Source organism: Kryptolebias marmoratus, linkage group LG17 (genome assembly GCF_001649575.2).
Source record: "Kryptolebias marmoratus isolate JLee-2015 linkage group LG17, ASM164957v2, whole genome shotgun sequence".
NCBI classification, from domain to species: Eukaryota; Metazoa; Chordata; class Actinopteri; order Cyprinodontiformes; family Rivulidae; genus Kryptolebias; species Kryptolebias marmoratus.
In genome coordinates, this window is record NC_051446.1 from 24367729 (window position 1) to 24383072 (window position 15344).

General features: G+C 39.8%; 1 protein-coding gene across 1 annotated transcript in view; it reads right to left on the reverse strand.

Annotated features, from left to right (window-relative positions):
• Positions 1-15344, reverse strand: part of myo1d (myosin 1D) — an 88619-nt gene that overhangs the window by 9205 nt on the left and 64070 nt on the right. The window contains exon 21 of the mRNA XM_017438047.3: positions 11264-11418. Within this exon, the coding sequence (XP_017293536.1) occupies positions 11264-11418 (155 nt within the window). The remainder of the gene's footprint in view (positions 1-11263; positions 11419-15344) is intronic.

A 15344-nucleotide genomic window follows, 5' to 3' on the forward strand; every position in this document is an offset into this window, starting at 1 on the left:
CCCTCCATCTGCTTGGATCCCCTTTCTTTGTCTTTAGGGCATCTTTTATTTTATTTTTTCGAACAAAAACTGTACAATGGCAGGAAAAAAGGAAGAGGAAGGATGGAGGATTGGAGCTCAGAGGTGAAGCTCCTCTCCAGAAGGTTCGGTACTGCTCGAGGCCGGCGGTCAAACAAGACGACAGAGGGAGCTGGAAGTACCGCCTGGAAGTACCGGCGGCTGGAAGTAAAGCATCACTCACCAAGTTTATCACATGTAGGACGCTGAGTTATACAACACCAGCCCAAAAGGACAAATTCGATTTCATAAAACTGTCAGAATGAATCTCAGCAAGTTTGAAGTTTGGTTTCATCATACATGAACATTAAACTGGGGTTGAAGGGACTCTTCTTTTAAAATGCTAAGCTGGTATTTCTGCTTTTTGTGCACAGTAAGTCGGATCTGGACCGCTGCCGCTGGGGAATAGAGATGCTGACAATCAAAATCTGCCGAAGGCTGCAGAAAAATCTGAAGCAATGTGCATTTCTGTGATCTATACGAGTGAAAATTATTCTAAAATATTTTATTCAAACGGGTCTCTGTGGTTTTGGTTGAAATCTCTCGAACTGAGGACAAATAAATGGGCTTCATAAGGAGAGATGAGGCATTTAGTTGCTTTGTTGCCGAATTAAAGCAATAAAAATCTGCAGCCGAGTCACAGACAATGAAAAAGTCTTAATAATAATTAATTATAAAAATGATTATGTAATGGATGTGTGTGTTAATTAGCTATTGTTCAGCTGTCATCCAGTGCATGTGTGCTTTTTAATTAACATTTAAAAGCTTTAAGGGAACCATTTATGAGAGTCTGAATTTTGTTTTCATAAAGGTTTAGTCTGGCTCTAATTTGACTTTTTGTTTGTAGTTCAGTCAAAGTTTTTCTAATAGTGAAGCATCTTTTCTTCCTTTACATTTAAGCCTTTCTTACACATGTGGAACTGTTATTAGTTCAATTATAGAGGAATTAAGGAAGGAATTTCACAATAATACTGGTTGATTTCAGTTTAAATTTAAGATGAATAAATAGGCAAAGGAAGGCATCTATAACTGATTAACTTTTGGGGTCAAAACATTAGTGAACACAAAAATGGATATAATTCAGATACTGAGCAAAAATTTGATGTGGTTCAACCAAGAGTCATCCTCAACACTCACCCTGAGCGTGACTTCTCTCAATATCGCATGAGATTGTGCAGAACGTTATTTTCAAGGTTTGACTACAACAGCTGCAACATAAGATGGTTTTAGTCTAAAACTCTGACGGGTGATATGCATTCCTTCAAAGAATTATAGCTCTTTAATTTTGAAATGTCAAGGTGCTTACCAAGAACTACTTTACATTTTAGGAACTATAAACTCAATATGAACAATGTCAAAAATCCTTCTTGTAAGCTTGTCCACAAAAGCCTCCCTGAGGAGACATGATAAGATGACAACATGTGTGTAAAATACTGGTAGTTTTGACTCATGACAGCTGCAGATTCTCTGTCCTCCTTCCCAGCGGACAGCTGGTGAATCACTGAAAACTACTCCTGTCAGCTGCTTCGAGTCATGTGTTCACAGGCGCACTTCGACGCGTCAACATCTCACCTTTTCAGAGATCAGAAGGAGATGAATCAAGGCCGGAAACGTACAAATCAGAGGCAGCCGTCTCTGGAGAACACAGTAGCTGCTCCACAGATGGTGGCAGCAGAGTCATTATACCCACAGCAGGAGGTTGGGTTGAGTTGACACCACGCTGGACCTTTTCTCCTGTTTAAACCTTAAAACCAGGGAGTTAAATCTTACTCCCCAATCAGCCGAGTCTTTGGCCTTTTCTAAAAGGACACTGGACCGTCTCAAGGCTCAGCAGAGACAACATAAAACACATTAGGCTAATCAATACGCAATCCCAGCGACTGAAGGGTGACCGCACACACCTCCAGTTTTCTTCATTAAAGCCGATCAACGTCTCCATCAAGCTTTCATCAGTTTTCATGTCATCACAAGCAAAACAACAACAACAAAAAGTCCTAAAGCCCCGAATAAATATCCTTTTCTCAGTTGGTTTTAAATAAAATTGACACTGAATTTGAAGGGCTGTTTTTTAATTACAAAGATGGAATAAAATTATAAAATAAAATAAAAAACGTGACTAAGTGAACCTTCGTGTCAGGAGATGAAAAAAATGTATTTTTATTCACTGAAAACAATGAAGGAACTTTAATAACTGCATGAGTCACACTTTTCTGACAAGTCGTGTGTGTTTTTAACCGTTTTACTGCCTGGAAGGGATTTTTGGTGGCGTGAGTGGGGTTCGCGGCCATCTTTGGGGCTCTTTGGCCGTGGGGTGCCTTAAGCTGGGGACATTATTCAGGGTTTGGACAGGTTGGCAGGTCTGTCTTTTGCAGTTTTTGAGTTTGGCGGTTGATGATGACTTTTTGGATGGCGGGCCCTTCGTGCTCCCGCGGCTGCAGGTTGTGCTATGGGTGCGTAGGTGTTTTTTGTCTTATTTCACTGCTGTGAGGCTCGCAGTCTTCCCTCGAGTCCCCACAGGATGCACACCCAGGCTTTCCTGGACTTCACTTGTTTTGGCAGAGGGTCTTTGTGTCTTGTTGTGTCTCTTTTGTAGAGCACTGTGGGGATGTGAAGTTTTGCATGTGCAGCTGTCTCCCAATATGGGAGTTTTTTGGAATCTGGCTTATGATTTGGGTGTTTGGGGCTTGCGGTATTGTCTGCCTCTCGCTGGCTTTCAGGTCAGGAGGCAGCAGATGAGGGTATATTTTTGCATTGGTGGCCCTGATGGGCTCCTGGCAGTGGCTTTGGCTTTTTCTTTGGTTGTGGTTCTCTTTGCACTCATGTTGTGATGAGTAGGTGTTTATTTCTTGGCTTGGATTGTTGCAGAGTTGTGTTAGGGTTTGGACTGCACTGTTGCCCTTCAAGGTTTTCTTTGGGATTTTCTGGTTATGCTACTGTCCACAATGCTGGTTTCAATCATTTTCAACACAAATTCGTTTCCATATTGTGCAGCACATATGGGAATGTGATGAATAAAGAGTGGCAGTAAAGAGATGGAAGGTAAGGAGACGAACGGCAGGAAGAAGGAAAAGGAGGAGGTCTGACTCTGAGATGGGAGGAGGAGAGCCTGAGCTGAAAGAAATAATAATTGGCCTGACAGTGGGAGATGGTATGGTGCTGTTGCTGGGTGGAACGTGTGTTTCAGGGGGGTGGGGGAGGATTAAAGACCCGACGTAGAGGTCACTGAAGAGATAGAAGAGATGAAGGCTCTTACTGTACCATCTTACTCAGGCTTTTACAATCACAAAGAGCCAGATGATAGCATGAAGTAAGAGCACAAAATGCTATTATGCTCACAGGTAAGAGTGATGCAGAGAGAGTGGCCATATGGAGGATTTGATATCATACAACAGATGGACATGCGTGCACACACAAACACTGAGTGCTGAGAACCAGCTGAAACAATAACAAAAAGCCCCAGCCTTTTATTCCACTTCTCCTGTGATTATGCGTCCGAAATACATAGGCTAAAATAGGAGGAAATTAAGTAATTGTTGTAAAAACAATGAATGCCAAATTTATGACACAAAACCATGAAGCTAATTGCGCTGAGCCTTTCATTTAATTTACGGTCGTGATCTGTTTGTAATTAGCATCTGATTCACTGCAGAAGAAACTCATTAAGCAATCAGCGGCTGAGGCTGCGCTAAGAAGCATTTAACGTTTAAACGGGAGCCTAAAAAGGCAAAGTTCAGAGTGGGAATTTGCCTAATCAGGAAGCTCAGAATGAAACCGAATATAAATGCACATTAATGAGGCAACGGCATTCCAAATACTTCACTAAGGAATGCAATTAAATCCAGAGGAAGAGAATTTTCCAGGAAAAAACGATTTATGTAAATAGTATCGACTTCAGGAAATCCAACCAAGTCCCGTCTTTTTTATTTGGCCTTTTTTAAAATGAGGTTTGATCATTTATTTCCAGAATGCTGATTGTGTCAAAGGGTAAAAGTTACAATCATCATAAGCGTTCAGTTTATTTATGACAGTAATAATCAGCCGGGTCAGAACGGTCAATGTGTCCTAATCACACGCAAAATAAAATAAAGTTATAATGCCATCGGTTTTAACACCAATGGCTTATTTGATTCAATGTTTAGTCGATAAAATGAGTAGAAATGTTGAATTTGTCAGAGCTCAAAGGAGATTTAACTTATTTAGCTATTTTAAATGTTCATCAGTACATATTCAAGCTAGTTTTATTTGGAATATGAGAATTAAAGCAAATTTGCAGCTTTCATCTGAGAAAGAAATTAGAAATTATAACCCTAATTCTAATTCTAAACCTCATGTTTTATGTTGATGTTTTGATTACCTGAATCCTGGGTTTTGGGATTAGATTTTAAGTTTTCTAAACTTTTGGGGTTTTATAAACGTAGTTTTGTGTGAAGGTTCTGGGTTATTCTAAAATTCACGTTTTGCTTATCTATCCTTAGGTTTTGATTTCAAGATTTGTTTCCCAAACCTAAAGTTTTAAATCAACTAAACCTAAAGCTTTGGGGTTTATGTTTTGAGTTAAAATGTTTAATTTTTTAAGTATTAAAGCTTGACTTTAGGTGTTGAGTTAAGGTTCAGGGTTGCTTAAACGCTGAGATGTTGTTTAAAATTATTATTATTATTAAAGGTAAAGAAGTGAAAGGTTGCTCAGGAATTAATTCCTTTTGCTTTTTTATCCCAATGAGCTGCAGGAAAAAAATCAAGTCAGGAAATCGAAGGGACAACCAAAGACAGATATGCTAATTATCTGACAAAGTAACAAAAACTGTTGCCTAAAAATAAAAAAGTACAAGAATATAAAAGTTCATTCACCTAACAAATAAAGAGGTAAATCAACCCTTCCTCATTTGGATGTGAAAACCTAAATAAAGCAGAGTCTGCATGTTTCAGTCATAGTTAAATTTTTATTACATAAAGTGAAGATAAAGTTATCTTGTATATGTATATTTGTCACAAACACCTGGTAACCAAGGTTGTATCAGCATCTAAAAGCGCCATGTGTTGCTATTATTAGTGTCGACAGTTCTGCAGCACACCAGACTAATTGTTTCTGCCCTTGTGGGTGAGATTAAAAAAAAGGTGGAGTGAGAAGATGGCTGGCTGGCTCTCAGAGGATCTGGGTTCTCTGCAGTGGAAAAGTAGGTCATATAAGCTCACACACACACACAGCTTTCATTCACATGCAACCTCTGAGACAAACTTCACATTTCTGCACCTGTAAGCATTACGTAGACTCACACCGTCAGCACCCACATTCTCACGTTCACAGAAACACAAACACTCGGCGTCCATCACGCCACCTAACCAGCGTTCTCAGGCTGCAGAGGAAAACAACACTGAGTCCGCCTATGTTTAAAAAAATAATAAATCTTTAAAATCCGACACGATGGGCAGGTCATCTTTGTCTGAAAGCATCAGACTCTAAAAGCTTCACTTGGTCTATAATCATTTAAAGTGATCCCAGACCTATTTTATCCACTTTGGTTTCAAATATTAACAACACGCTGCATTAAAACAAATGCATAAGTCGGCAGCTTTAACCATCTGTAGGTTAAAGCTAACATATTCTCTCATATGTTTCACATTATTTTCATAGGTTTTCGTCTCGTTAGTCTATTTTTCTCCGTCTGCGGTCTGCTACAAGATGTGCCGTTATTATCCGCAGCCAGCGAGGTTATTAATGGATCACATGTGAAGCCAGACAAGCATGGATCCAATGGTTGCCATGGGAACTGCATCCGCAGCGCCCCAGAAAGGAGGGCGAAAGAGAGAGGGGGAGGAGGAGGGGAACGAGAGGAGAAAAACAAGAGGGGGGGGGGAGCTGCAGCAGCAGTGAAGCAAGTGATGGATCGAGAAGGAGGAAATGGAGAAGGAGGGATGGAAAAGAAGAGGAGGGGAGAGATGCCCACTTGTATCAGTGTGAAATATTTGATTCAGCAGAAAGGTTGACCTTGACGAGAAAGACAAGGGCAGCTCCTCTCCACCTCCCCGCCAGCTCCCTCTCATCCTTTGTTTTAAATCAGAAATGATGTTAATGGCATCTCTGGCTCGATTAAAATATGCTCTCAGACAACACAGTCTTGTAAATGTGCAGCTTAAAGACTCAAACGAATCTGAGAACTTCTCAAACAGAAATAGGCGACCTTTTTCGGTTTAATATTTATTCTAACCTCTTAGAACAAAATATTGTGCAGTTTCAGCTGCTGAGGCTTCATTATGGAGAGGTTTGTGAATTCTGACAATAAATCCAAGGCTGAATTTGGCCCAAAATAAAAAAAATCTTCTCTACCAGCCTTATTATACTGTTACATTTTTTCCATCACTTGTTCTGTGAGGTCACCTGAGTTCTTAATAAACATCTTGTAATAAAATGATGTTGGTTCTCTCTGCAGCTCAAGTTAAACCAGTATATATAAAAAAAGAGATAAAATCCTAACATTGTGCATGAAAATTGTCAACATCTCTACAACAAATTGATTAAATGTTATAAAGGAAGAAATTAATTGGATTCAGTGCACACCGTGAATGAAATATTTATCCCACACTGATGGGAAAGTAATGAACAAAATAAACTGATGTCTGCAGAAAATCTGACATGTCACCAGGAATCAGATCAATAAAACTCTACGTGATGTCCTCATCTCTTTGTCTTTTTGTAATTTAACATGTTTGTGGTTTGTTCCTCCCATCTCATCCTCAGTAACACTTTAAGTCTCCGCTACACTCCAACCCCTCCCTGTGATATCAGAAACCGACAGCGGGGTGGTTAGACACCGTCTTCAGGGAAAGAGGGGGGTGGCGGGAGCAGAAAAGGACCGTATCCCTGTGACAGATCAATGCAGGAGGTGCGCGTTGCTGATTCATACAATCAGGAGGGAGGAAGCAGCAAGGTGAAGCAGGAGCTGTGGTGGAGGTTACAGGAGAGAAAGAGAGGGCATGAATGGATTAAATCTACACACATCAGTCCCAGTTTACAGCAGCAGAGAGGAAATAAAGCCAACCAGGAGGTCCCAAAGCTCCCTGACTGCAGGAAAAACCATCTGCGAATAAATTATATATGAAAGGAAAAAATAAGATGCTTTACCCAACTACTTCTGCATACTGTATGCTTCATTAAGCCAGTCATATATTAAATTGTGGTATGTTTGTTTTTTATATCTTTTCAAAGTGTTTAACTTTATTTATGAATATTTTCTCCTTAGAAACACCCTGACACCCTGAACTTTTAAATCTGCTTCAGCGTACAGGCTCTATTTTTGTCTTACTTTTAGCTGTTAGCCTTAAGTTGGTAACTTGAAACTTTCAGCTTGTATTTTGCTTTAGATTTTAGCAAATGTTTCATCTTCTTCAGCAATCATTCAGGACTCAACAAACTTTCACAGAAAATGTTTTTTCTCTAGTTCAATTGTTGCAACTATTTCCAATTTTTTCAATCAGGAAACAAAATATAGATTTCTGTACGAGAACATATAGAAACATCTGCATGAAAGTTAAGGTGCTGAACAATTTTAAAAGCAGAATCAGACCTCATCAAAATGTCTGCAGTTAAATTTGTTGTTCCTTGACTAATCAGTCGAACTTCCTGATCCGAGAACTAAATCCAAACACACACAGTCAGTGTGTGTTTGTGTGTTTTCACGAGTGGCAGTGGTCTCTGTCAGTGAGGCCAAAACAACCCTCTACTTTCCTCAGAACCCAGTTTTTATCTGCTTACATGACACAGACCGACAGGAAGACTGCAGGAAAGAGAAAACGAGCCCCCTCACTGTAATCGACACATTCTGAACATATTTCATGTCACCTTTCAAAACATTCAGTTCGTCTCATTTTTCCATAAACATGCTGCCTTTTGTGAGGTGAAAACCTGCAGCGTTCCACCTGTGAGAATTGAGGCTGAGTATGAATAATTCAACAAGAAGCTATTTTTACTCTGCACCTCTCAGCAGAGGGAGGCTCGGAATCAAAGTGGAAGTTTGTGTTGCAGAAAGTCACAGTCAAAAAAACTGAACAAGTGGGAAAAAATACAAGTAAAAAGGTATCTATTAAATAAACATAAAGTCACAAGACACTTAGATATCAGGATGCTGTTTCTGCATGAAGTCCTGGCCCTCATTTAGTCACTTTGTGTGGTTGTGAATTACAAAAAGGACACATCGGTTGATATGAAAATATCGCTTCACATTCATATTTCACTGTTAGATGAACCAGGTGATGGAATTTCATTTAATGCTTCATGATAAAATGCTTTGGGGACACTCATAAAGAGGATATGAATACATACTTTAAATAAACTGTCAAAAGTCTATCGTGAATTAGGAATTACAACTTAAACTGTACAATAAACTCTACATTATTGTTGTGCTACAATCTTTGTGTGACTGATTATAAATTATTCCTTCCAATCTGGAAGAAATAAAAACGTGTATTTGACATCTACGTTTATAAAAACTTCTTTCCTATAATATTGAGCCCAAATTTCACAGACATCTGTAATCTGTAGTTAGTTTTCTAATTTTCTGCTTTAAATGTGATGTATTATACTTCAAAAGACAGAAAACATTTTATTATGAGAATCTGATCCCATCAGTGAAACACGGCGGCAGTAGAATCATGGTTAGAGTCATCAGGACTAGGACAGCTTTCCATCATGGGCAATAAATAAATGAATAGATAAATTTTTGACCTTAACTGAACAAAAATAATCTAGCAGTATGAGAATCCAGCTGTTTAAAGCATCACAAAATATGCTTTTCTGTTTCTTAGACTGGAATAAATTCCTCCAAGCTGATATGCAGAACTGATAAGATAAGATGAGCTTTATAAGACCATCATTCCAGATGTTTAAAATAAAAAATATCTCTTACAGATTACACATTTCTGCAGAAATATGACACCAATTTTTAACTGTTTTTCCTCATCTTTTCTTTAGGCATTTATAGTAATTAGTAGAAGGTCTTGTCAGTTCCTTGAATCTGTCATTAATTTGTCTTGTTGATGTGGTACAAATACGTGGAGTTTACCCTCCTTTCCTGGCAGCAGAGTGCGGGTTTGCAAGCCGACAACCAGAGGAGAGAAAAGAGAGAAAACGGGGAGGCTCTGTCTCGTCTAAAAATAGACTCCACAGCAGCACAGCTTTAAATATTTTATTGGCTCTTCATCCGAAATAAAGAAAGTGAGAGTCGGGGGGGAGAAGAAAAGAAAGATTGAGAGAGAGGCGGAGAAGGATGGGTTAGTGGATTGGGGCTAAAAGGGGTTCGTTTGAGACCAAAATCAGCACAAAAGGGGCTGTAGACAGAAATAGAAAGCAGAATAAAAGCATTAAATAAAAAGATGAGGGAGGCTGAAGGAATGCTTCCTATTTATGCAAAATAATGAACTTTTCTCCAGACAGCTGGTGCGTCAAGGCTGATAAGAGGGTTATCCTCTCTGAGCAGAGGACCGCTAACTTTCTGCACGATGAGATCAAAAATTTCTGATTTACAGCAAAACAGATTAATGCCAAACAGATTTGGACACCGTCAAAGACAAATGGCGTCACATGGAAACTGGAGGGTTTATTCACGTTGGCAGAGTTGGTCTTGCTGTCGCTTTGAGGGGGATAAAATGTTGCTTTGTTGCTGCTGTAAGCTGCCCTTCTGTCTGCCTGCTATTGTGCATATTGTGCTCTGTGCAGCATGCTGAAGGAGAGATAAAGGTTGAAGCCATGTGCACGAGGAGCTGCAGCTTCAAAAATTACACAGTCGGAGCAGACCGGCTCACAGGAATAAAACAGTGATAAAAACATACAAACATTTGCTGGTGAGCTCTTTGTTCTGTCAGGTGGAGGTGATGGATGAGGCTGAATGTGAAGCACAAGGAGGGTCATTACATGAGGCCTCTCAGCCTCAACACCTACAGAGAAATGGGCTCCATAATAGCATGAGATACCATCACAGACTGGCAATGATGGAGTATGTTCACACCTTCCTCACACACACACACACACACACACACACAAAGAGCAAATTAACAGATGTGGGCACATCCCCTCAACACACAGGGCAACATTTCTGCCAAGCTACTGTGGAAGGGTCGTTCAATAATCAGTGAAATGTTTGATTTCTTTAAATAAAAACAAGAATTACAGCTGCTGACGTAAAAATATGACAAATTAGGTTTATTTTCTATGAAAACCAGAGAAACTGCATTTCCTGCAGAAACGCAGAGCGAACGCTGAGGAAAGAGTGACTTCACTGAAATTTGCTGAAACTGAGTTTTTAAGGTCAGACAAGCAGAACAAAGGTTAAAATGAGCAGAACATGGTAATATTATTAATATTGTAGCTAAAATCAACAAAACAGTAGACAATTGCAGCAAAATGGAAGCTAAAAACCAAAAAGTAGCAAAAAAAGGATATATGTGAAGCAGATTCTGTGTATAGCTATAGGAATTTTAAATAAAGTTAAATATTTTTATTGAAAAAACCCAACCACAGGACACTATTCCTGATCAGCATCATGTGTTCAGGAACCAATGAACCTGGATCCATTTATGATGATTTATTTTGCAGTTGCATCATTTTCTGCAGTGGAAGATGTATCAGTAACATCATGCGTTTCTGAAAAATTAATAACCTGACATCGAAGCTTACCCTTCCTTCTGATGGGTCCTGAACCGGAGCTCGTTTGATTTGCAGGGATTCCAGGACTTACTTTAAAGTAATCCAAATCTGCGTGTTTCTCCCCTTAGAAACCAGTGTAAAAACAGCCTCTTTAGCAGCCCGTCCTGAACGCAGAGCTCTGAGCATTACGGTTTAGTTAAGGACAACTGAGACAGCGTCCTCTAACCTCGGGCCATGTCGGTCACCACCACACATATGCCACGGCGCTACTCAGTTTCAGTCTTACCAGTTCCATCTGGGGAACCGAGATCGTTTTTATTTCATCAATTCCCACTGTTCCTGCAGTGATGCAGCAAATTAACTCAAACGAACCACATCAGGGTTAAGCAGGGACAAAATACTGACTGAAATTGCTTTTCTCTCTGCAACAAACAGGAGATATTAATCAGAGCTAGTTTTACTCCGAGCTGCACACGCCTCTCGGACTTCAAGGCAGATCATTTCAAAAATCAATTCGGCTCCTAACAGTACTTGTTGCAGTCTGCTTGTTAACGCTTCCTGACTGCTTACCTTTTGAAATGGCTGAGCAGAGTTCCAACCAGCTCCCCGATGCGGCTCTCGTTGGCAGGTACCATGCCCTGCAGGCACACCACCAGGTCCCTGCTGTCCTTGGTGTGAAACACAACCAGCTGGTCCTTCCCCGGGGAGACGCTCAGGCCTGTCACCTGAGATTCACAGACACAACTCTGTCAGATATCAACATAAAAAGTGACAGAATGGGGGTTGAAAACAATTTATTTTATATATAAAGAAAAATACAGCACCATCCACAAATGCACATCAATATATGCATACAGAAAATGAAATCAAATGAGTTATTTACTTCATATTTCAACTTTATATTAAGTACGCTGCCTCCTTTCTCATCATCTCCTCTGTTTAATGCTGGTTTTCAAAAATAAATCCCAATAAACCCATCAACATGTGGATGTTTGTAGGCATGAAGGTGTCACGTAACGTTATAATCCTGACATTTTGTTTCCAGAAATACAAATAAAAACCCAGCAGTCGTTGAAGAAATGCACATCACCCGCCAGAGTTAACTTAAATCTTCCTATGATAAGAAGGGATGGAGTACATCCATCCACTGGTTCACACACACACATCTGGCAAAAACATTATCGCCCTTTTACAGCGTGACATGAACAGGATTGTCCTGTGACTGTGGCTGCCTGGGACAAAAGAAGACAAAAGAAGCCTCCCTGTATCTAAATTTGAAGTCGATTTGAACTTTTAAACTGAATGAATTTCCCTGAAAATGTTTCTGAATATTCTCTAAGAAAACATTTGACTCTTCTGATGGAATTCGTTGATTCATTTTATTTTCTTGAAACAAACGCCTTCATATGGTGTCTATTATGAGAACGAGAATGCTTCCACTCAAAAACACCAGTCAGCATGTGGAGTATAGATTTATTGATCTGAATCCTAGAGGACCAATCTTATTTTTCTCATTAGAAGCTCCAAACAGCTCACCAGTGGAATCCCTGCTCGGTTGGTGGATTTTTTTTTTTTTTTTGGCATTAAATGTTTTTAAAATAGATGCTACAGGAGGAAGCCGACATCTTCACAGGAAAACACTTCTCAGGAGAAAAGAAACTCCTTATTCTTTGCTCCTTTGTGCTTTTATCCCAGCTCTCCCCACCTGCTTGGTCTTTTCCTCATGAATTTATTCCTCTCTTCGTCCGTCTTTCTAAGTTGAGCCACAGGAAATGGCTCCAAGGCAGCAAGTTAGGTGCTTTAATATCCATCACCTAAATGCGACGCTGAGGGACATATTCTCTGAAACTGGTTGTTACTGGTGACCAAACAGGAAACAACCCAATGTTATCATCATGAATTAAACCCGCCCACAGTTCATTTCAAGGAGACAATTACATTTACATTTTTATTGAAGCTCTAATTGAACGGAACGACAATTTGTGTTCTAACGAGCTGAGTGATGATACATTTGGATTCATTTCCTCGTCTCATTTTTCATTTGGATTCACAAAATCAGTTTTACCCCAAGTATGTAATCTGCAGAAGACTTATCAGCTCAACCATCTGTCAGGAATCCAACAAAAAACACATTTCATGGCTGCTGTCTGACTCTACTGGAAGAACCGACGAGTTTCTCTCCATTTCATTAGATCTGATAACTGTAACCCCGCAAAAAACTGTGATAGTGTTAATATTTGATCCCATCTCAGACCTTTATTGTTCCTCAGGAGGAATCTTGGTTTAAAGCTAAATGACACGAACACAGACACAAAACAAAACATCATCAAGTAACCGGACGGATTCCAGCCGCAGCTAAACCTTAGCAGATTCGATCAAACCTTGGAAATAGCACTTATAATTACTAAAATTAAAATTTAGAACATCAGGAAGCTGGGAGGGTGTTTAAAGAGTCCAAAATAAGCAGTTTTAGGGGAAGATTTGTGAGAATTTTTGGTTTATTGGAAGGACTGGGAGAGTTTTCAGAAAATCAACCTTTAATTCGGACAATTTTACAAATACTGAGCAAAGATTTGGTCTGGTAGTAGCTGAGAGTCATCCCCAACACATCCTCACATGTAGACCGTGCATAAATCTCTTTTTTAGCTGTACATGTCTACCATTTAAAGTAGTCATTATTTGAATAAAACCAACTGAGATGTATTTAAAGTAACTAAACTGAGAGCGTTGCCATGACCTGATCTCACCTCAGTGATTTATCTGAGCTTTAAGATGCAGATGCTCCGGTGGAGCAGCTTATCTGCTTCTGGAGCTTTACCATACTTTGATCTGAACCTAATCAAAAATGTAATTACATGTTGCAATAACGCAGTTTGCAACACGTCTGACACGGAGTATGATCATATTGGATTCTGTCTGTGAGGCTAAATGCTGTTTTCATAGTTCTGAAAAATATCACCTCAATGATTTTGCTTCTCTGTAAATGAATATAAATGACTGTTGTTCCACATATCTTGGCTCCAAATGTCCTCATAGAACCGCAGGTACACCCAGTAACTTCTCGTTTTAGGCTTTGGAGTTTCAGGGCCACAAAGAAACGGCAGAAAAACACTGCTGCTAACGAGACTGCAGTCTGAGGCAGATACTTCACAGCTCCGCTTTGTCCCGCTGACAAACTGTTACTCCCCAAAACAACTTCAAACATTATTAAAAACGTACATTTACAACACTTTAGATTGACCAAAGTGCAGAACAGATAAAAAGTAAATGTGCAACCATAACAGAAACCTAAACAACAATAATACTTTTCAAAACGACGTGCAAGGCTAACAGAGAGAAGAAATAATAAAGGTATGGGCTGCAGGATTCTGCACTGACTGCAGACGATGTATTAATAACTGATCAATATCACGTATAATGATCTGCAATAATCCAGGCACGAGGAAATAAAATGCATTAGTCACCCTCAGCGGATCTTTGCGATGGAGATAGGCTTTGCCATTAGCTATGAAACTTTACAACAGAGTTTAACAGCCGTGTCAAATGTCACATCAATGTTTTTTTTGTTGTTGTTGTTTCGACAGACGAGATAAAACGGGTCCAGCAAAGCAGACCCAGTGTGATTATTCCTGAACAGAATCATCTCTGTGTCGCTGTCATTCAGATTTAAAGTTACTGATCCTCCAGGGTTCGACCTCACTGAAGATTATATAGAAACTAAAAGAACAAAAACACTAGCTAAAAAACAAAACAACAACTCCAGCTAAAAGCTAAAAGAAACAAAGCTAGCAAAAAGTCAAAAGTAGCATCGTCTACAATCTAAAAGTAGCAAAAGGCTAACTAAAAGTAAGAAAGTAGCAAAGGGGTAGATGAAAGCTAAAATAACCTAAAGACTAAAAGTCAGCGCACCCACCTCCTCAATGAGCGGAATGTTGAATGAATGAATGAATGAATGGCTAAAAGTACAACAGATGCAGAAATAAATGTATAAAATAGTAAACAGGGAAACAATAATCTGAACCAGGATTCACAGAATAAATGAATGTATTTTTAGCCAGCATTCATTGTAAAGAAGCCCAGTGCTTCTTGATTTAGCGCTACATACACAACACCAATCTGTTTTTTGTTTTTTTTCCACGATAAATGTCAAGCTGCAGGGGTGAGGAGAGAAAGTGCTGCGGCGTGTGGGTGAATAAGAATAGAGATGCAGCCTGAAGGCCACAGCAGCGTGACACGGAGCTATTGATCAGAGAAGGTCAGAGCGAGGGGAAAGCAGTTAGCCGCTTGTTGATTAGCACTGATAGGCCAACAGCACAGCATCCCGTCTGCTGCCCCACAGCGTGTATTTACTGCAGCTCCTGCAGGGATAAAGACAGACGCTGCGCTGATAGATGCCCAGTTAAGTAGTGAGGAGCCAACGACTGTCTGACGAACAATTTATTCACCAATTAATTCCTGGAAAGGTGAGATCACTACAGTTTTTTTTTTTTTATCTCTCATTGAAATGAAATCAACTGCGGAGGAGAAAAATCCCTCCAGGATCGGCAGCTTGTTGTTTGCTGATTTTCACCGTCTCCTCTCACCTTTTCTCTGCTTTCACCTCCTCTTCCTCATCCTTCCCCAGATCCCCATCTAACACCGACACCCCCCC